A 19813-nucleotide genomic window follows, 5' to 3' on the forward strand; every position below is an offset into this window, starting at 1 on the left:
TCGTAAGGTTAACCAAGTGGGAAAGCTATAAAAGATTTAAGTAAGTTTTAAGCCTTGGCTTAAGATCTACTCGAAGATACGAGTAGAAGGTCCTATTTAAGGACTGGAGTAATCTCCAAGGCTGACCATTTAGGATTAACCCCGTCTGGTTACCCAAGTGGAAATAACTTTAAAAATATTCAAAAACCTACTCGATCCAGCGAGTAGGGTGTCCTACTTGAGGACTAGAGTAACCTCCAAAGCCGACCGTTTATGATTAACCTCGTCAATTTACCCAAGTGGGAATAACTTTGAAAATATCCAAAACCTACTCGATCCAGCGAGTAGGGTGTCCTACTTGAGGACTGGAGTAACCTCCAAAGCTGACCGTTTAGGATTAACCTCGTCGGGTTACCCAAGTGGGAATAACTTTGAAGATATCCAAAACCTACTCAATTCAGCGAGTAGGGTGTCCTACTTGAGGACGGGAGTAACCTCCAAAGCTGACCGTTTAGGATTAACCTCATCAGGTTACCCAAGTGGGAATAACTTTGAAGATATCCAAAACCAACTCGATCCAGGGAGTAGGGTGTCCTACTTGAGGACTGGAGTAACCTCCAAAGCTGACCATTTAGGATTAACCTCGTCAGGTTACCCAAGTGGGAATAACTTTGAAGATATCCAAAACCTACTCGATCCAGCGAGTAGGGTGTCCTACTTCAGGACTAGAGTGACCTCCAGAGTTGACCGGTTAGGATTAACCCCGTCAGGTTACCCAAGTGGGACTAACTTTAGAGGTACTCTAGGGCTAAGCCGTAGCTTAGGAACTACTCGATTGTTGTCACAAGTCTCAAATTTGCGACAAAGAACTCGAAGTAGTTCAAGGGGAGGGTGTAGGTCATGGTTGAGAGAGAGACAAGTAGTCGATTTAAGCAGCAATCAACTTTATATAAAAACTGTCGTGATTACAAGACTTTGTAAGATGACAGACTCTAACTCTTAAGACCTACCCCTTGCCCATAGTGACAGACACTTTGAACAATGATTTACATGACTAAGTATGAAATATTTAGGAATAGTTCTAATCAACTTAGTAGTCGACTAGATTTTTGGTTGCCCAGCAGAGGCGCTCCAAGAGCTTTGTGGAGTGAGTTACACTCGAAGACTGTGTGGGAGCTTTTTGGGTGCAAGAAGCACTTGCGTTGAAGCATCTTGTTGACCTTGTCTCCTCCAATGGGCGCATCTGCATGGTGCTGATTACGGGGCTGGCCCTGAAAATTAGTGGTCACATGCTTGCACTTCTTGAAAGATCCTGGTCCATTGGTGGGGATGTTATAGTTGGAAGAAGGGCTATAAGCCTCAATTTCCTCACGCTCCTTTTTCCTTGAGATGATCACATCGCGAGCGTCACGCCCGATGTTGATCACTTTGCGGAGATCGCTGTTGTAGTAGTCGTAGTTGTTGCCCTGTTGTTCTTGGCGACGGTCGGCAATGTTTCATTGCGTACGCGGCGGTGTTCGTAGAGATCCTCTGCCAAAGGCTCGTCTTCCAGCTGGACGGTAACCGTCACAGCTGGTGGAGCTAAGGGCGGATCTTGCTTGATGATAGTCTTGACTTCAGTGATCGCCGTGGGAGTGGTCTCCATGTTGTTAGAGAGGTATTCGTCATATTCATTGGAGTTGTAGTCATCGAGGTTGATGCATTCCATTGAATTATCATCTGATTCGTGGAGCTCAGAGATGCGCACCATATGGATTTCGCGATAGAGATTCTTGACGTCTTGATCTTCTATACTTTTCGGCGGGTCTAACGGGGCGCCCTAATGGAATGGGAGCTCGTCGATCTGATTATTGAGCCCCGGCTTTTCCAAACGCACCGTTCACCCTTCCGGTGTCCCATATATGACCAAGTTTGGCAAAGAATCCTGGTCGGTTTTGAAGTTCGTAGTCGAATTGGCTTCGGCTTCTTTGCTGTACTGAATTAGATTGTCCAGCTCATCTTCCGAATCGTAGGAGTATTCGGAGTCGGGGTCGGTTAGATCACCGATTTTTGAGTATATGTGTTTTGGGTGAGCGAGGAGTGGAATGCCCATCTCTACTCGAAGGGCGTTCTCGGTCATCCAATGTAGTCAAGACTGAGTAGGAGTTAGTCCTTCTGGCTCTTTGGTCCATGGCTTGTCGAAAATTGACTCGCTGGGCTTTTCTAGGGTTTTGGAAGTTTCTCCTTGCTTCTTGAGCTTGGATTTCTCCCACAGCCACGTGTGGTGGGTGGGACATGGCAACCATGAACAAGTCGACGTTGTCTGACCAATTCTTGAGATCATCATATGATTCGAGGTTGTCAAGACTTTCCATGGACTCGCCGAAGTCCTGATCGAATAGAGAATCAGAGATATCAGTTGGTTCAGGAGTCCACTTGTGAGCAGGGTTCAGTGAGGGTCCTTGGGTTTCCCTGAGAGAAGCGGTCCCATCTGTGGGGGTTTGTCTTCTTGTGTTTCCTACAGGATTTTCCTATTGAATCCTATTTTTTGTGATGCAGAGTGCTCTCAGACATGTTAATGCAGTCGATGAGCGAGGAATCGACTAGATCAATCCCAGAGAAACATGTTACCCGTCCGTTTAAACCGGGGGTTCGAGGCTTCCAGGTTCTGCTGTGTCTTGGATGAGTCCAGAGCAGATTCTGCAAGCTTAGTGCTTCCCTTAATTGATTGTGAAACTCGATCTACTCCATCGAGTAGTTCTGAGTTGACAATCTTGGGGCGTTTGATTGACTTGAGGTAAGCCACACATTTTCCCAAATTTTGAGAAAATTGAGAATTTTCGGAATTCGGGTTTGTGTCGGACTCGGCTGACCCGCCTGAGTGAGCTGGAGTCGACATGTTCCCAATGTTTTCCATCTCGAGTTTAGGTAGAACTCGATTCCCGCCGAGTTCGGAAGCGTCAGTTGTTACGGCGGGTTGATCGTCGAGTTTCATCTCTAGTTCCTTGGAAGCGATCAGGTGGCCAGAGAAGCCGCCCGATCCATCAGCCATACAGGCCCAAGAGCCAAAGACGAGGGTTGTGCCTTTAGGCACGGTGTTGGGGTCACTTGATTCGGCCATCGAATTCGCTAGTGAACTCGCCTAATCCCCTACCTGGCGCGGTAGCTGTCGGTGTTTAGCCGACAAGCCTGCTCAGGGATACCCTTAGCAGTAGGATTGTAGGCAAGGGATCGACTAGCTCTCGAACTCGATGGTGCAAGGAACACAAAGATTTAGACAGGTTTGGGCCGCGAGGTGTGTAATACCCTACGTCCTGTATAGTTGCTTGTATTGCCTTAGGTATTGTTGTTTTTTTTCAAGGGGGTCCCTGCCCACCCTTATATACTCTAGGGGACAGGATTACATGAAAAATCCTAGCCGAGTACTGTTGGAGTCCAACTACAACCTGGTCGGGTAGTTTCCTTGTATTACAGCTAGTTATACGCCTATGAGCAGTTACAAAAAAGGTAAGGTACATCCATGCGATATCCCTTATTTTAGAACATTCTATGCCTATGAACAGTCCCGCTGCCTCGGGTCTGACACCCCTAAAGTTGCATATAAATTATCTAATTCTGTCATTATTAGAAGTTAAATTACTCCTAAATCCGAATCTAAATTATATAATTATAATAAAATAGTAAAGTGAATCAATATAAAAATATAAATTACTATTTCTATCATTATTAATATATTATTTATATAAAAATACTACCCACGATATGTGTCACAATGTATTCATGTGTGATGGAAGAGATAAGAATATCAATTCACAAACAAATAGTTCAACTAAATATACATCGAATACATATGGAGGTGTGATATAAAATGAAATCTAGATAATTATAAATATATATTTTAGAGTATATGTTAGACTATTTAATAGATGAAAAAGAGTTTGAGATAGATAATTATAATTATTAGCTATAAATTTTATTTTTTATATTAATTCTAATTAGCCCGTGCAGGAGCACAGGTTGATAGGCTAGTTTTGACAAACCTAGATATATGGTTTTTACTCTGTATGTAGACATATTGTTTATCTAGATGCATAGCAAAAGCTATGTATCTCGATTTGCCAAAATGACCTAAAATTTGTAACGGAGCGAATACCACTTTATCCTTTGCTTCACAGCGGGTGGTTTTATCTTCTTTTCTATATTCTTATCACCTTATACTTATTCTTGCTTTATTCACGCGTTTGTTAAAAAAAATGCATCTTGAATTGTTTTGCTTGTCAGAATACATGTGAAGACAGCTAACTGACTTTGGAGCCCTTATACATTCAGGTGCTTCAACTCTTCTCTTAAGTCTTAACACCGTCCATACCTAGGGGTGGTAAAGGGCCCAACATTTTGAACTAGAAAATCTAAGGATCGGGCCTTAAAAGGGCCGGGCTCTAAACATATGTATTTTTGAACTAAAAATTTTAAGGATTTTATTGGACTGTGAAGAGATCATTAGGGCCATGGCCCATTACCACCCCTATCCATACCTGAGGTGTGAAGAAGTCTCCTTTATTTCAGCTCTTTAAAAACAACCCCTTGCGTGTGGAATCGAGCATAGCTAGTGACTCCCGGATCCAGTGCCGGCCGGTGAGTAGTGGAGCACCAACTGGCGCGAACTGCATCATCGGGCAGCAGCAGGGCTAGCTATAGCCATGGCTGACGTCGTCGCCATGGCGGTGCTGGTTCTCCTCTTGCAGCTGGTCTCCTCGAACCCCATGGTGGCCCACGCCGATGCTGCCAGTGTGCTTGGGCGGAAGGCCGGCGTCGTCGACGAACCTGCCGCGGAGAACGCGCCGGCTGGGCCCGGGAGGTACGCCGGCAGCACGGGGAGCCGGCTGCACGTCTTCAGCTTCGACAGGCAGATGGACCTTGCCCCTATCGGCGACGACATCGAGTTCTTCGCCAAGGTAAGACGATTCTATATATCATGGCCACTAGATCATACGAAATAGGATCGTCTTGATTCTGAATGCGGCAGTCTTATAAGTAACTTATAGGCAGTGTAGTTAACAATTGGGAAAGTGTTCCTCGCAAACAAAAAGAAAAAGAAAAGGAGCGAAAGTATGGCCGTCTAGTGAAGTACTCCGTAGTGTGTAGTGATCTACGGCGGCCAAAGGCTCCGGGTGCCCGCAATGGAATGCAACTGCTTTTCTCCCCTTCCTTTTTTCTTTTCCGCATGGCGCATCACTTCCCTCAAATCCAATTTACAGTCGGCTGTTCATTGGTTTGTAAGGCTCAAGCTATGTAGGTACGTACGATTGTCGTGTATAGGATATAAGAGCCTCGTTATCTAGTTGGAATTCATATAGCCATACCAGTTGCATACGTGAAGACCTCACCCATAAACTTCTATGTATTTAAACTCTATCATCAGTACGGTTAATTAATATCAGATGTGCCTGGGTATCAATTTTACTTTCTTTTTTTCCATTTCCTTTCAAAAAAAATTTCATTTACATTTTGCGAGACCTAGTATTCTATTTCTTTTTCTTTTTTAGTTTTTCTGTTTACTTTCTTTATGTTGTGTTTCTGAGGTAGTGTTCTTCTGACAAATATTTTGTACAAAGTTTGCTAAAAATTTATATCGAGAAGTTGTATTTTTTACACACGTGTGCTGAACTTATGCATCAAAGTTGTGTGAGAAATTTTTCTAATAACATTTACATGGAAGTTATGTTCAAAATTAACCTTTAGTAAGTAGACTAAAAAAGTTATGAGTAAAATTTGTAAGTATCGTGATAGTTATGTTGAAAAATTATCCTATGAAAATTTGATTGGAAAAAGTTATGAGTAAAAGTTATGCATATCCTAGAAGATATGCTGAGAAATTATCATCTAAGAAGTTATGCTAAAAAAATATCATTTGATAGTTATCTGAAATAAGTTATACGCGTATATATAAACTATAACATTATGAAAATTGAAAATTATGGAGAAAGAAACTTTTCAGAAAAGGAAAACCACAAGCTGTATGAAATCGACCGATCGTAACCCTCCAGACCAGAGCGCGCCGATTAGCAGAGCTGGGGTGGTTAATAGAAGCTTTGCAAGGCGGTCGCTCGGAACCACGATAGCATTGGCGTGGGTGGCACCAAAAGAAAACGAGAATAGTCGCAGGTGCGCCGTGCGCGGGTGATTGAAAAGGGAAAGCTAATTATTGCTCGTCGGAAATCGGTCGCTGGTTTCCCTACTGACGCGCGCCCGCGAATTAGGAGCCCTTCAAACCGTGTTGGTTTGCAGAACAATTTGATTGCCCCATGCATAATCAACGGCTGATGATGCAGGTGAAGCCCGGGCTGAGCTCGTATGCTGGACAACCCCAAAAGGCTGCAAACTCCATACTACCTCTCCTTGACAAGGCCAAGAGCGTTGTCCCTTCACGCCTTACGAAAACAACACCTCTTAAGCTAGGAGTATGTGAACAAATTTTCTTCTACTTTACAAGAACTTCACTTCAAAATAAATCACGACTAATTTGACTTCTTACCAATCAAACTTGCAGGCGACTGCAGGATTGCGCCTAATCGGAAACCGACAGGCAGAGCGAGTTCTTGATGCGGTATGTAGAACCATCTTACTCTCCAGTCTTGTCTTGGCACACATAGTAGTAGTGTGTACAATCCATGATATTAATCGGACAGAAAGAACATTTCAACTTTTGATCGTTAGTACAGGTCAGAGATCTTGTCCATAAAAAGAGCAAATTCCAGTACAAGCCCAACTGGATCAATGTTCTTGAGGGATCTCAAGAAGGATCCTACCTGTGGGTATGATGAGCTAGCTGTGACACACAACAACATTATAAAATTCATCCATACTCAGTATCATCCATTGACCTTAACGTGCATATATTCCATGAGATGTAGGTTGCATTGAATTATTTGTTGGATAAATTGGGAGAGGACTACTCCAGGACGGTAGGCGTGATCGACATGGGTGGTGGATCTGTGCAAATGGCCTATGCTATCTCTGCAAGTGCTGCTGCTAGAGCCCCTGCGGTGGCCGATGGAGAGGATCCCTATGTTACAAAAGAGTATTTCAAAGGAAAGGACTACAATGTCTATGTACACAGGTTTGAAACTATCTTTTCTTACTATTACTAATTGGAGGTTTCTTTTAAAGCCTCACATGAAGCCACCTAGGATCCTAGGTGGATACTGTAAAAAAAATAGAGAAAACCTAGAAATTCTCACAAAAATCAGAAACGTACAGCCAACAATCCGACAACTCTAATTATAATAGTTGTTAGATCTGTTATCTTTTCTAATAAATTATCCACCACTACTATTACTAAAATAGATTAAAGTAACCTCCTAAACATGTATCTAAATTACCCACTTCTGTCATTATAAAAAAATCTAAAGTAACCTCTAATCTTTATGTAAATTACCCACAAATACCATTACAAAAATAATGCAAATAACCCCCTAAATTTGTATATAAATTATCCAATTATATTATTATTAAAATTAAATTAATCCATAAATTTTAATCTAAAGTAATATAATTTTAGTTAAATATTAAAGTGTAGCAATATAAAATTATAAATCACTAATTCTATCATTTTTAATATATTGTTTATGTTATTGTTTAGATAAAAATACTACCCACAATATGTGTCACCATATATTCATGTATGTTGGAAGAGATAAGAATATCAATTTGCATGCAAATGGTTTAATTAAATATATCAAATACGTATGGAGGCATAATGAAAAATAAAATTTATTACAACTAAATAATGACAAATAACCCACCTATGCCATTACAAAAATGCAAATGACCCCCTAAATTTGCATATATATTATCAAATTATATTATTATTAAAATTTAAAGTAATCCATAAATCTAAAATGAATTATATAATTATAACTAAATATTGAAGTGCATCAATAAAAAATTATAATTACTATTTCTATCATTATGAATATATTATTGATGTTATTTTTATATAAAAATACTACCCACGATATGTGTTATCATGTATTCATGTATGATGGAAAAGATAAGAATATTATTCACAAACAAATGGTTCAATTAGATATATATCAAACACACGTGGAGGTGTGATGCAAAATAAAATCTATTACAACTAGATAATGATAAATATGAATTTAGAGTACTCCCTCTAGGTTTGTAAAAGAAATCGTTTAGGACATCGACACGGTCTCCAAAAACAACTTTGACCATTATATTTTTGCTATAAAAAATTTATAAAAATATAGTCAATATATATACTTTTACGAAACTACATTTCAAGATGAATCTATTTACTTAGCTTTCATATTTTCAAACTTAACCCATAAATATTTATTTATAGTCAAAGTTTAAAATGTTTGACTTCAGACAAACTCAAAACGACTTCCTTTACCAACACGGAGGGAGTATGTGTTAGAATATTAATAGATGAAAGAGGGTATGAGATAGATAATTATAGATATAATTTTTATTTTTATATTAATTGTAATTAGCATGTGCGTAAGCATGGGTTAATAGGCTAGTATCATAGTAACTGAGGGAGAGAAAAACATGTAGCACATTACCCTTTCTAATCAGTCAGATAGTGACCAGCAGAGACTTTATTTGTCCATGCAGTTACTTGCACTATGGTGCTTTTGCAGCACGAGCAGAGATTTTGAAGTCGAAGAATGGACCATTCAGCTTCTGCATGCTGCGTGGATTTATTGGTATGGTAGGCTTGCTGACGACAATACCCAAGTCACACGCTTGATTTTTTTTTGAAAGCATCACGTTGTCAGGCATTTTAAGATCCTTAAAATTAGTATTTTTGTGAAGGTAAATACACCTATAATGGGAAGCAATATGATGCTACTGCTAGACCAGAAGGAGCAGTATATGAGAAGTGCAGGGAAGAGATAACCAACGCACTGAAGTTGAATGCACCATGTCACACAAAGAACTGCACATTTGACGGCGTGTGGAACGAGGGAGGCGGTGCTGGCCAAAGCAACATCTATGCCACATCGAGCTTCTACTACCTTGCCTCACATGTAGTCACTACAACTGATGCCTCAACCTTTTTTTTTTCCTTTTGCTGAAGAACTGATGCCACAGTTTAATTTGGGGGTCTGCAAGTTGCACGAACTGAATTTCTTCTTCTCTTTAACTGAAAGGTTGGGTTCATAGACAGCAAAGCTCCCAGCGCGAAGGCCGCTCCTGCCGCGTTCATGGCTGCTGCAAAGAAGGCTTGCCAAATGGACATCAAGAAAGCAAAAGTTACCTATCCAGACATTGGAGACATGGGTCTGCCGTACTTGTGCATGGATCTTACTTACACATACACATTGCTCGTTGACGGATTTGGTAAGTTGCGTCGGGCTTTAACATTTTGTCGAGATGACAAGAAAGTTTTCCGATGTTTTCTCACTAGTGTTCTGAGCAACCTGAACTTCAGACATTGTTCATTCGGTTCTTATACCTGGTGCATCACTGCAGGTCTGCAGCCAATGAAGAAGATCACATTTGTAGACAAAGTGAAGCATGGAGAATACTACATTGAAGCCGCGTGGCCTCTGGGTACTGCTATTGAGGCCGTCGCACCCAAGAAGATGCCCGGAAACTAATGGTTAAATTTCTGGGTCAGTAAGGGGTATTTGGCACTTCATAATGTTAAATAGTATCTGATATTCTGATTCTCAAATCATTGTAAGTACAAGCTGTGTGCATCGGCTTGGAGTTTTGTCATCAGATTCAAAAAAGTAATAAAGTAATTTTTGCAGTCACTTCGCTCCTTCAAACTTATGATATCTAGAAAACTGATAGCTGCTTTGCTGGTAAAATTGATCAGATTACTAAAATGAGAGTTGGACTATTGAATCACTTAGAGTAAATTACTTTCGTAATAAAAATAATGGGATTTTTACTTTGGTAAGAAAAATAATGGGCGCTTTAGTACAAATTGTTAGAAGGACTAGCATAGATGCACGTGCGGCACGCTCGTGTTAAAAAAGACAAAAGTTCATTTTGCACTCTAACTTGTCACCAATTTTTTTTTAAAAAAAAATCCAAATTCAAAACCGGACATTATGCGCACGTGTTAAAAAAAGACAAAAGTTCATTTTGCCCTCTAACTTGTCACCAAGTTTTTTTTAAGAAAAAAATCCCAACTCCAAAATCGGACATTATACACCCTCATCTCCTCAAAATCAGGCAACCTACCCCCTCTTGACCATTTTTAGAGAGGTTTGTCAAGCGGTTTTGCTAACATGGCACATGTGGATCCCACATATCACTATATTTTTTGCCACCTCACCTCTCCTTCTCTCTATCTCTCTGCTGATTTTAGAAACCTTATTAACAATATCTTTTATATTTATAATAGAACATACCTGGTAGTACCAATTTTCATTCTTTTCCAAACATAGTAAGGTGCAAGTGCGGTACGTGTTTGAAAGTTGGATGCTTATATGACCAGATCCGACGGTAAAATTAATGTGGACTAAAAAATACTCACATTTCATAATACAACTGATAAACCTCGTATGTTACCATTAACTTATTCTCACAGCATTGTATTAATATAATCAACAGGTTCTTAGTTTCAGTAAAAAATAAACAATAAAAAAAATCCAAATACGCCCTCGCCGAGGGAGTCAATGATGTGTGGGACGAAATCGTGCGCCTCCGACAGGGGCCAGAACGCGAACAAGCGGGAAGTTGTAGTCGTCCGGCCTGTGGCACAAATATATTTGGTGATTGCATTAATACCCGGTGTACTCAAATCAAGACATTCTATTTACACGTCTGTTCTAATTTCTATTTATAACTCTGGAAAAATCTGCCATTGTTTTCCTACATGCAGCATGCTCGGTTGACAGGCATGACCATGTCGCTCCACCTTTGGTACCAGAGTACCAAGATCCCGAGCCTCATTTTCTCAGCTATGGTTGGTATAATGGTATATAATGCTCAATGGCACGTTACGCTGAGGATTGATCATGCCTGCAAAAAAACAACAAACAGTAAGAATTTGTTGTAGGTTATGTGGAGTGCTAACATGCCACGGAGCATCATCCATGGAAATGGAATAAGCTGCAGGTTTATGTCGATTGCTAAGGAAAGATGTGCAAAGAAAAAATATCAGTTACCTTTAGCCAAGCTTCAATGCTTCCCTAAGATCAAAACTCATCTGGGCGTGACCCTTTTTCCCTAGTGGGTTATTTCCCTTCTGCATCATTACAAATTCATTGTAGTCGATCAGACCATCCTGAAGAGATAAGTAAGTGAGATGGAACTATTGGCCTTTATCAGCAGACTCATAATCAGATGCACATCTACTTACATTGTCTTGATCAATGTCGCGGATAATATCTTCTAGGTGTGTATCTCTAATACCAAACTCTTCACATGCCTTTTGTAGCTCATCATGAGTAATGTAACCACTGCCATCTTTATCAAAGTATGAGAATGCTGCGAAGAGATTATCTTCTTGTTCAACTTTGTTGAGATGTGAAGTTGCAGTAAGGAACTCTCCGTAATCAATGGAACCACTGTTATCGATATCTGCCTGAAAGTTGCACAACATATATCTTCATTCAATCAACGCCCAAAACTTACATGTGCACTGTTAATTCTCCTAGCAACAAATTCCTTTGCAAGAATATAATAAGGGTCATTCTCACAATCTTAGATCAATAAGTTCAGATAAAAACAAATTTAAAAACTAAAATGGATGCTATTAATGCACCTACATCAGTTTGATATTTCAGGAACTCAAATTCAAGAAAGAGTTTTTTTGAGCTCATTGGGCTCAAGAACCTTTTGAAAAGATATGGAAACAGAAGGGCAAAAATATGTTAGAATAATTACCGCTTCCATTAGTGTTATAATTTCTGAGTCCTTTAAGTTAGCACCAACTCTCTTTAAGCCACTTTTTAGTTCCTCCAATGTGATCTGCCAACTATTGTCAGTGTCCAGCATTTTGAACATTTCTATCAATTCTGCAATTTCATCTTCGAACAAATTCTCAGCAATGACCTGCAGACACCTAGTTCAACGAGAATATCAATACTGAACACAATAATATCCTCTCTACAAACTAAGCAACCTTCCAGTACTCACCCTAAGGGCCATTTCTTTAGTTTATTCATTGCAGAAAAATGCTTCAATCTTGTTAAGATGGAAGGGTCCAGAGGTCTGTCTGGAGTAACTCCATCAACACAAACCTAGGGATGACCTGGCAAAATAAAGATGAGTCATTTGGGAAGATTTATGACAACAAAATTAGATGATCAACAGAATGTTCTATAATAAAGTGGTATACTTCGTGGATTTAGATGATCAACAGCAACTCTAGTTGTGCCTAATTTCTGGGCCAGTTTGTTCGGGGCATACTTAATGGAGTTCTATAATAAAGTAGGAATAATAAAGTGGTATCATTTCTGGATCTTGTGCTCTCACATGTTCTGAAGTCCACTGAAGCAAGCAACTCTAGTTGTGCCCCATTTATGGGTCAGTTTGTTCAGTGCCTCTCAATTTAGAAAAAAGATATTTCATATCTAGCACGGCACCACAGGCTGTTACTACAGCTCATTTCACCACCAGAAAAGACACACACTCACAAAACGTCTTCTCCAACTATTAATCATTCCCACTACTAAAATTGATGAAAGAATGAGGGTATAAATAAATAACAAATGCACATTAATAAGATTGAGATCTTACCTTTTCCATGTCAATCTCCTGCTCTCACGGCCATGCTAGAGTTCATAAAAAACCAAACTGAATGAACATCCACTAAATCATTTATGCAAAATACATCTCCCACATCTGCATGATAACTTAGTAGGTTTAGAACATCGCTAATTGCATGTGGAGCAGAACTCAGAATAAACCAAAATTTATCCCAACAGTACTTGAAAGGAATCAATCATGTAGACTTGTAGTTGGATACACATCCCTTAAGCACCGGAAAGAATTCAATCATTATTGGGGATATTTTTCAAGTTATTTAATTTGTCACTACACATCACCAACCCCTGAATAAGATTTTCTAATTGAGCCACACCCATAAACACTGGAAAGAAATCAATCATTAATGTGGCTCTTTTACTCAAGCACTGATCATACTTGATTTAGTAATTTTATAACACTACTTCACATTGTATCAGTACATCAGGGCATATCCATTCATGTATGGATAATGATTCCTATGTAGTCATGGTCATTTTTTATATTATGCTGGCACCGGATGACCTTGTTTGTATTGCATTTGCATCATGAACACACTATGCATCAAACAGTTCATCTCAAAAAAGACTGGGTAAACTATTCAAAAAGAAGATCAGTATCTTAGAAACCAGTCAAATTGATGGCAAACTTCAATAGGCATAGTCTCAAACCATTGTTTCCATCTGAGTACTTCATTGCCATTGGCCCCATGTAGCCCTACTCCATCTTATCCTGAGCAGATTTGTGCATGCCCATGTGCGGCACGCACATGTTTTAAAAAATTCAGAAAATATGAATTTTATATTATAGTTAACGTTTACATGTGGAAATGATATATTTTTTTAAAAAGAACTGAATAAATATTTAGTGAAGAGTCCAGCTTCGTGCACTTCAACTGGAAATATGCGGTCCTCTCACAGAAAGTTTAGTAGCAATTGCTCGCCATTAGCTTAACTGAACCCTTGTACATTCCACGCCCTTAAACTGAATTCATATGATGAGTCTTGGATGCATTGACCAAAAATGTTTGACATCAAATCAATATACCCATAAATGTTTCGGTAGAAACAATTCCACCCTTCGCCTCACATATGTTTGTAGGGGATCGCAAGACTGGCCAGAGAGCGAGGGAGAGAGGAAGGGGGAGGCGGCGTCGTGGGAAGGGTGGGTACGGGTATAGCAGACAAGGAAACGGGAGAGAACATGATTCATGGGCAATTCACGGGAGGAATTAGAAGTGGGTACAATAGTCAGGTAGATATCCACACAGTGAAAAAAAGACAGCCAAACCATGGAAAACATTTTAGAAAGAGTGATTTTTTCCTCATCACCACAATTTCAATATCCACTTTCCTGACACTGAGGAGTGGGTGGGATTTTTTCAGGTGGATGTGACTTTCAATTGCAAAGTAGCCGCACATAATATTATTGAACATCATAAAGTATATTTTGTAGTATCGGACATCATAAAGTATATTTTGTAGTATCGGTCGTTTATTCAATCAATGTAAATGACAATGGTACATTCCATTGGCCAAAAATGAAAGGAACCTCAGTTTCCATTAAAAACTCATAATGTAGAAAATAATGTCATCATTGTTTCAGTGTACTCTCAAATCGCTAAACCAGGAATCCATATGCTTACAATCTACCATACTGATGTCACTTGCAATATAAATAAAACTTAAGTTGGGTGTTGGTTCCAATTTCGAATTTCGATCCCTCACATTGCTATGCACTGCCTCCTTCCCAAATCGAAAACTCGACTGCATCAAAGTGTGACAAAAAAAAGGTTTATTAGGTTACAATATACGCTGAGAATCTTCTAATAAGTTTGAGAATGTGTATCTCTTCATCGCCTGAAAGTAAAATTCTTTAGTAAGCAATCCAGTAAATCATATTTGGTTACTGAACTTGAATTTTGCAGTTACAAACTTGGAAGAGAAATGGAAGCATTTTCCAAGTGGAGGACGACGCGCTGCTAGTCTCCTTTGCTTAATAAATTGATAATAGCAAGGTGGTCCGCGCGTGCCGCACATGCTTTACATTAATACGATACTAATGAAAACTACAATATAATGAATTGATGATAGATTGTTCTCATGTCGCTAACTAAATAGACAACTCCTCATACTTCAGAGGTATCATCACAAGTTGTGCACCCTAGACGGAATTAGAAACTTTCAGTCATCACCTGAAATAGCAAGCAAAATTGGGACAGCAACAACACTTTATTCTTTTGCTGCTGCAAATTATCATCAGAATTCAGCATGTGAAGCTTGAATAGCAGTGGCACATGTAAAAATCACCAATATTTAAAAATCAATTGAACAATAATTTGGGACATTTTCAGAAGTGACACATCTTCCAAAAAATAAAACTAATTAGGAACACTACCTCATTGTGCTTGCAAGAATTCACCATCCTTTTAACAAGATCAGCTTGACGACATATCCGAGCAGCAATCTCATTGTGTGGAAGCCCAGTAGCAGATAATAGAGAAATTTTTTACCCTCGCGCAATTGAGTTCATCAGCAGCAGAGAAGAGAGGAATTTTTTACCCTCGTGCAATTGAGTTCATCACATCAATGGTGGTTATTCCTGTTTGAATCATCTCTTTTGGATAGGTTTCCTCACCGGGGTCGATAGAACATCCTGAAATATGATCAAACTTCACAAGCTTATCACATAGTAAACAGTTTTCAAAAATGGATGATTCAATGACTCTCAAATCCTTCTAATGAACATGGACCAATGATCAGCAAAAATTGATATCCTCCAAGCGGAAACAAACCAGTCATAGACAAAAGAAATTAATAAATAAAATTAGAACAGATTGAAATATCTAAATAGGAAAAGACCTCTAACTGCACCCTCTATAAGCTAATTAACTGCCATATACCTATTTGCTCTGGAGATTGCAAGCTCATTTGCTCAACAGTCAATACATCATCTAGAAAGAAACCAAATTTCAATCTGCATTAAGGGTTAGTAAGAGACCACACTTTAAGAAGAGTTGAGAGTTTGGCAATAAGAAAATGGGCATGTGGTGCCTGTCAGACCCCAAACCTCATTTGCATTTGAGTTGCCGCAAAGAGACAATTAAATTAGTGATGATGTAATTTAACACAAACTTGAGAAATCAAACAGACAGGATTAACTCTGTTTCATCGAAACATAACAAGATGGCTTAGGCCTACTGGTGGTTGTTTGATGACCGGTTGGCATAATAGTTGGTTTCTACGTCTCCCTGTGGTCAATCTGGCGGAAATCGAGTAACCACATCTCGCCTGAATTAGCAGCAACGAACCTCAAAAATCTAAAAACAAATTAGATTGACATATTGTTGTGCGGTGGTTTATCTGGATGATGACGCAAGATGGACGGATGCACCGTCTAGATTGGTGAGGCCTCCACGGATGAACTCTGGTGGTACCAACAAAATGCTAAATCTATTGGGAGCTTCAAAAACAGTCTGGCAGCTTGCCTAAATTAACCCATTATTTTGCTATATATGTACCACAAAATTTTTGAACATGATACCTCAACAAAAAATTGCCATCTAAATTGATTATATCCAACCAGAATTTCTTTATGAAGTAATTATCCTTGCTTGAAATATGAATACTGGTTACTTGTAGCACTATAGCAACTAACAAGGTTCCAGTAATAAAATGTTGTTTTGTGTTACATGGACACGGGTGCGGGTGTCCGATTCGGCAAATCCTAAAAAAATAGGATTCGGGGATTCGTCAAATATATTTTTTGTTTTTAAATTTTACAAATAAATATGCAAATATACAAAATAAGGGAAAAGAGAAATGAATAAGGGAAACAGAGAATGAGATGAGCTGCCCTGCTCTTTGGCCCATGTTGACATCGAGCCCACCACGTCCTTATCCTAAGCAGCCCAAACAGCCCACCAGGTCAACCTTATCGCCCACCTTATCTTCACCCGACGCCTCCCCTCCCCTGTTCGACGCCTCGGGTCAATCGGCAATGGCGAGCGCTCGCCCCTGCCTCGATTGCACCGCCATCCTAGCCTCCGCCGCCGCCGAGGTTCGTCCCCTGCCTCCTCCTCCTCCTCTGCGCACCTGCCCCTACCTCCTCCGCCGCCTCCGCTTCTCTCTCCCCCCTTCTCTTCCCCGTGCTGGCGGAGGATGGCGGCCGGCGGCCGGCGCGTGGGGCGGAGGACCGCGGCCGGCAGCCCGCGCGGGAGGAGGCGGTGACGGCCGGCATGGGCGCGGCGAAGGCCAACGGCCGGCGTCGTGCAGGGATGGGCGGGGGGCACAGCGGAGGCGGCGGCCGGTGCTGGCGGGCGCGGCGCAGCGGAGGATACTGCTGCGGCGTGTCTGGTACGCGTCACATCGCATTCGACGTGAATCGACACGTGGATGCACGTCGACGCGCCAAAAAAATTTTGGACACACGTGTCCCGGTAACACAGATAAAATGACTTGGATTGATTCATGTGTTTGTTAAGAATATTGATTCATGTGTTTTGCAATTCTCAAGGTTGCCTAATCCAATTTTTTTTTTGTTTCTACTAGGGATAACAGTTCTGTTGTCGGTCAAAACCCACCGGCGAGTAGTGACAGGCAACACAAGGAGCCGGGAGGCTGCCGGGGCGCTTTCTGGCACCGGTCCCTCGGTCAACGGCCCAGATCCTGGCACACGCCGTCGCTTCCGGAGACGCAGGGCATGCCACCTGATCTATACCCGATCAGGAGGGTGCAAACGTGCCTTTGACGATTTGCCTACAAGCACAGACACGTGTAATCATTAGTCCGAGCCGTGGTCGGCTCCCTGGGACGACTCTTGCATCGGCTTTAAAGAGCCGATCGAGTCCCGGTGTCAGATTGGATCTGCATATCCAGATGATAATGGATAAAGCAAATAACTGCAAAAACTGCTTCAATTAAATCTAGCTAATCTAATCCACGACGGTAAAAGCTTCACTGCTAGATCGGAATATCCTACACATAGTTAGGCCTAACGAGCGTAAAAGATAACCGAACCTTGACCAAAAAAGAGGCCTAAGAACAACCAAAAGCCGATTCCCGGATCAATCCCTATTAAGATCAAGGCAAAGCATCTAATACGTCGCCGGATCGTCCAACCCGTTTGCAAGGCCTAAACTAGCAGATATTACGCTAATTCTTAAGTATAAGAACTAACCACAACAGATTAGATCTACTAGATAAAAAAGGAGCAGAGTGTCATCTCTACGCGACTAATTCCATGCAACGAGAATTAGTATAAGATTAAAACATGATCGCGCAGAGATGACATGATGTTCATAGATGATAAGCAATAAAAGCACGATGAATCTACTAAAAATCATGCTACGAAAATCAAGATAACTAGCACTACTCGCCATCAAAAATGCTTCAGTACGAGTAATACCAAGGTAAAAGCAAGAACAACGCTGCCCTGATCGCAAGAAGCGATCAGGGCAGCATGGCGCTTACTTGGACGAAACCCTAGAATTAGGGGTGGCGGTGCGCTGAGAGTTGTTGTTTGCAAAACGTGATGACGTTCCTCCTTTGACAAATGTCATAGAGTACATATTTATAGTCCGGAGACTTGGACAATAATCTAAACTAACGTGTCCATATCAGACTCTATCTCTAGCTCAAACTGAACTAAATCTAAAGATACATGGCCCACATGGCCCAAACGCTCACGCAGGAGCCGATTCGTAAGGCTCCTTTAATTTCTTCATTAAGCCCAACTCACACGCGGCCCATTAATTAACCTGTTAATTTATGGCGATAACAAGTTCTTACTTTACAACTGTATTTCTCAGTTAGGCCTCTATGGTGCTTTCTCACCCTTTTCCACCTCACCCATCCATCCGAGCCATAAAAAAATATGGAGAAGAATCATGGCAGTAATCTCTATACTATAGTAAAAGAGCTATTTAGCTTAAAGAATTTATTTCACGGATAAATGATGCAAAATCAGTAGCATGCTTCCTTTGTTGAATCATTTCTTATTGTTAGGAACTGTTACAATTATTATAAGCGCAACATGTATAAAACATAATTGTTGGGGTATATTGAGCCCATGTATAGAGGCCTATCTAGAGGCCCATATATAGGAACTATATATCCCACCCTTCTAGAGTTTGGAGGAATACACACAATTATTCTCTCTTACATGGTATCAGCTAGCTCTTCCTCTAGCTGCCGCCGCCGCCGGCACCCGGCCGTCGGCGCCGCCCCTCTTCCCCTTCCCTCCCTTCTCCTCCCTCTGCTGTGAGATCTACAGCGCTGGCCCCTATTGCTGGCGGATCTGGTGCCCTGGCGCCCAGGAACGCACCTGCCCCGCGAGCACCCGCCACTGCCGCGCTGGGCGCGGACGGCGCCGCTGCAGCCGCCGCCCAGGGCGCCTGGCGCGCGCCTGCGCCGTGGGCGTCCGCCCCTGATGTGCTAGACGCGCACGGCGCCACTGCAGCCGCCGCCCAGGGCACCTGGCGCACGGCTGCCCCGCGGGTGCTCACCGCCACCGCGCTGGCCGTTCTCTCTAGCAGCGCGAGCACGGACTCGGGCATGGCGGGCATCGCCGCCACCGCGCAGAGCGCGGCCGCGGGTGCTGCGGGGGCCGCCGTCGCAGCCCAAGACACAGGGGCCTTGGTGGCGCGCCTGCTGCCGCCATCCGTGTGGCCCCTGCTGCCTCTACTGCCCCCGTGGCCCCTGCGGCCGGCGCGGGCGCTGCCGCTGCTTCCCACGCGGGCGGGGCTGGCGTGGGTGCGGCCGCCGCTGGTGGCCCTCCTCCTCCGTGGCGTGGGCTGGGCATGCCCACCACGGACACATCGTTCGCCGCCTCCTCTGCGCGCGCGTGGCTTCAGCCCGCCGCCGCCTCCTCTGTGCGCGCGTGGCTTCAGGCCGCCGCCGCCGCCTCCTCTGCAAGCGCGTGGCCACAGGCCACCGCCGCCACCGTGTTTGCTGCATCCGCGGGTGGCCCTCCTAACGCCCAGCCCCCGCCGGCCCTGGTCACGCTGGCCATGGGCGCGGGCGCAGTTCTGTTTGTTGCTGCCCCCTCTCCTTCATGGCATGGGCTCGGTATGCCCCCCGCGGACGCGCCGTTCGCCGTCGTCACCTTCTGCGGGTAG

The 19813-nt window shown here is 42.2% G+C and overlaps 3 protein-coding genes and 1 long non-coding RNA gene across 10 annotated transcripts; 2 read left to right on the forward strand and 2 right to left on the reverse strand.

Moving 5' to 3' along the window:
* Window positions 1-4492: 4492 nt before the first annotated feature.
* Window positions 4493-9749, forward strand: LOC120686063 (probable apyrase 3). Of its 3 annotated transcripts, none has more exons than XM_039968223.1 (9): window positions 4493-4913; window positions 6291-6419; window positions 6509-6565; window positions 6681-6773; window positions 6873-7078; window positions 8602-8693; window positions 8803-9017; window positions 9141-9330; window positions 9463-9749. In XM_039968223.1, the coding sequence occupies exons 1-9, from the start codon at window positions 4659-4661 to the stop codon at window positions 9588-9590; spliced, it is 1365 nt and encodes a 454-aa protein (XP_039824157.1). In that variant the 5' UTR covers window positions 4493-4658; the 3' UTR covers window positions 9591-9749. The 3 variants fall into 3 exon arrangements, with proteins under 3 accessions (XP_039824157.1, XP_039824158.1, XP_039824159.1); XM_039968224.1 differs by having other exon boundaries at window positions 8628-8698; XM_039968225.1 differs by lacking the exon at window positions 6681-6773.
* Window positions 9750-11116: 1367 nt separating this feature from the next.
* On the reverse strand, window positions 11117-12699 carry LOC120684775 (calcium-dependent protein kinase 17-like). Its single transcript, XM_039966652.1, has 5 exons — window positions 12691-12699; window positions 12097-12191; window positions 11836-12013; window positions 11309-11533; window positions 11117-11233 (listed from the first exon to the last, which is right to left on the reverse strand). Exons 1-5 carry the CDS (start codon window positions 12697-12699, stop codon window positions 11117-11119), a joined length of 624 nt encoding a protein of 207 aa, XP_039822586.1.
* A 1499-nt stretch (window positions 12700-14198) lies between these two features.
* LOC120686064 lies at window positions 14199-16333 on the reverse strand. 5 transcript variants are annotated; one of them, XR_005679945.1, is made up of 4 exons: window positions 15897-16333; window positions 15599-15672; window positions 15094-15351; window positions 14199-14462 (listed from the first exon to the last, which is right to left on the reverse strand). It is a non-coding gene; the product is annotated as an uncharacterized LOC120686064 (long non-coding RNA). The 5 variants fall into 5 exon arrangements; XR_005679946.1 differs by having other exon boundaries at window positions 16240-16315; XR_005679943.1 differs by having other exon boundaries at window positions 14227-14462; window positions 15599-16333.
* Window positions 16334-16933: 600 nt separating this feature from the next.
* On the forward strand, window positions 16934-19813 carry LOC120684776 (Holliday junction resolvase MOC1, chloroplastic-like). Its single transcript, XM_039966653.1, has 3 exons — window positions 16934-17051; window positions 18970-19493; window positions 19550-19813. The coding sequence occupies exons 1-3, from the start codon at window positions 16934-16936 to the stop codon at window positions 19811-19813; spliced, it is 906 nt and encodes a 301-aa protein (XP_039822587.1).

Source organism: Panicum virgatum, chromosome 8N (assembly GCF_016808335.1).
Source record: "Panicum virgatum strain AP13 chromosome 8N, P.virgatum_v5, whole genome shotgun sequence".
In the NCBI taxonomy this organism is placed as follows: Eukaryota; Viridiplantae; Streptophyta; class Magnoliopsida; order Poales; family Poaceae; genus Panicum; species Panicum virgatum.

Coding starts and splice junctions, on each gene's coding strand:
- LOC120684775 (XM_039966652.1), bottom strand. Junction 11,534..11,835: donor TTATAACACTAATGGAAGCG/GTAATTATTCTA, acceptor TGCAACTTTCAG/GCAGATATCGATAACAGTGG. Junction 11,234..11,308: donor GCGACATTGATCAAGACAAT/GTAAGTAGATGT, acceptor TTATCTCTTCAG/GATGGTCTGATCGACTACAA.
- LOC120686063 (XM_039968223.1), top strand. CDS start 4,659: ATGGCTGACGTCGTCGCCATGGCGGTGCTGGTTCTCCTCTTGCAGCTG. Junction 6,566..6,680: donor CAGAGCGAGTTCTTGATGCG/GTATGTAGAACC, acceptor TCGTTAGTACAG/GTCAGAGATCTTGTCCATAA. Junction 7,079..8,601: donor TACAATGTCTATGTACACAG/GTTTGAAACTAT, acceptor TTGTCCATGCAG/TTACTTGCACTATGGTGCTT.
- LOC120684776 (XM_039966653.1), top strand. CDS start 16,934: ATGGGCGCGGCGAAGGCCAACGGCCGGCGTCGTGCAGGGATGGGCGGG. Junction 17,052..18,969: donor ATACTGCTGCGGCGTGTCTG/GTACGCGTCACA, acceptor TGAGATCTACAG/CGCTGGCCCCTATTGCTGGC. Junction 19,494..19,549: donor TCCTCCGTGGCGTGGGCTGG/GCATGCCCACCA, acceptor GCGTGGCTTCAG/CCCGCCGCCGCCTCCTCTGT.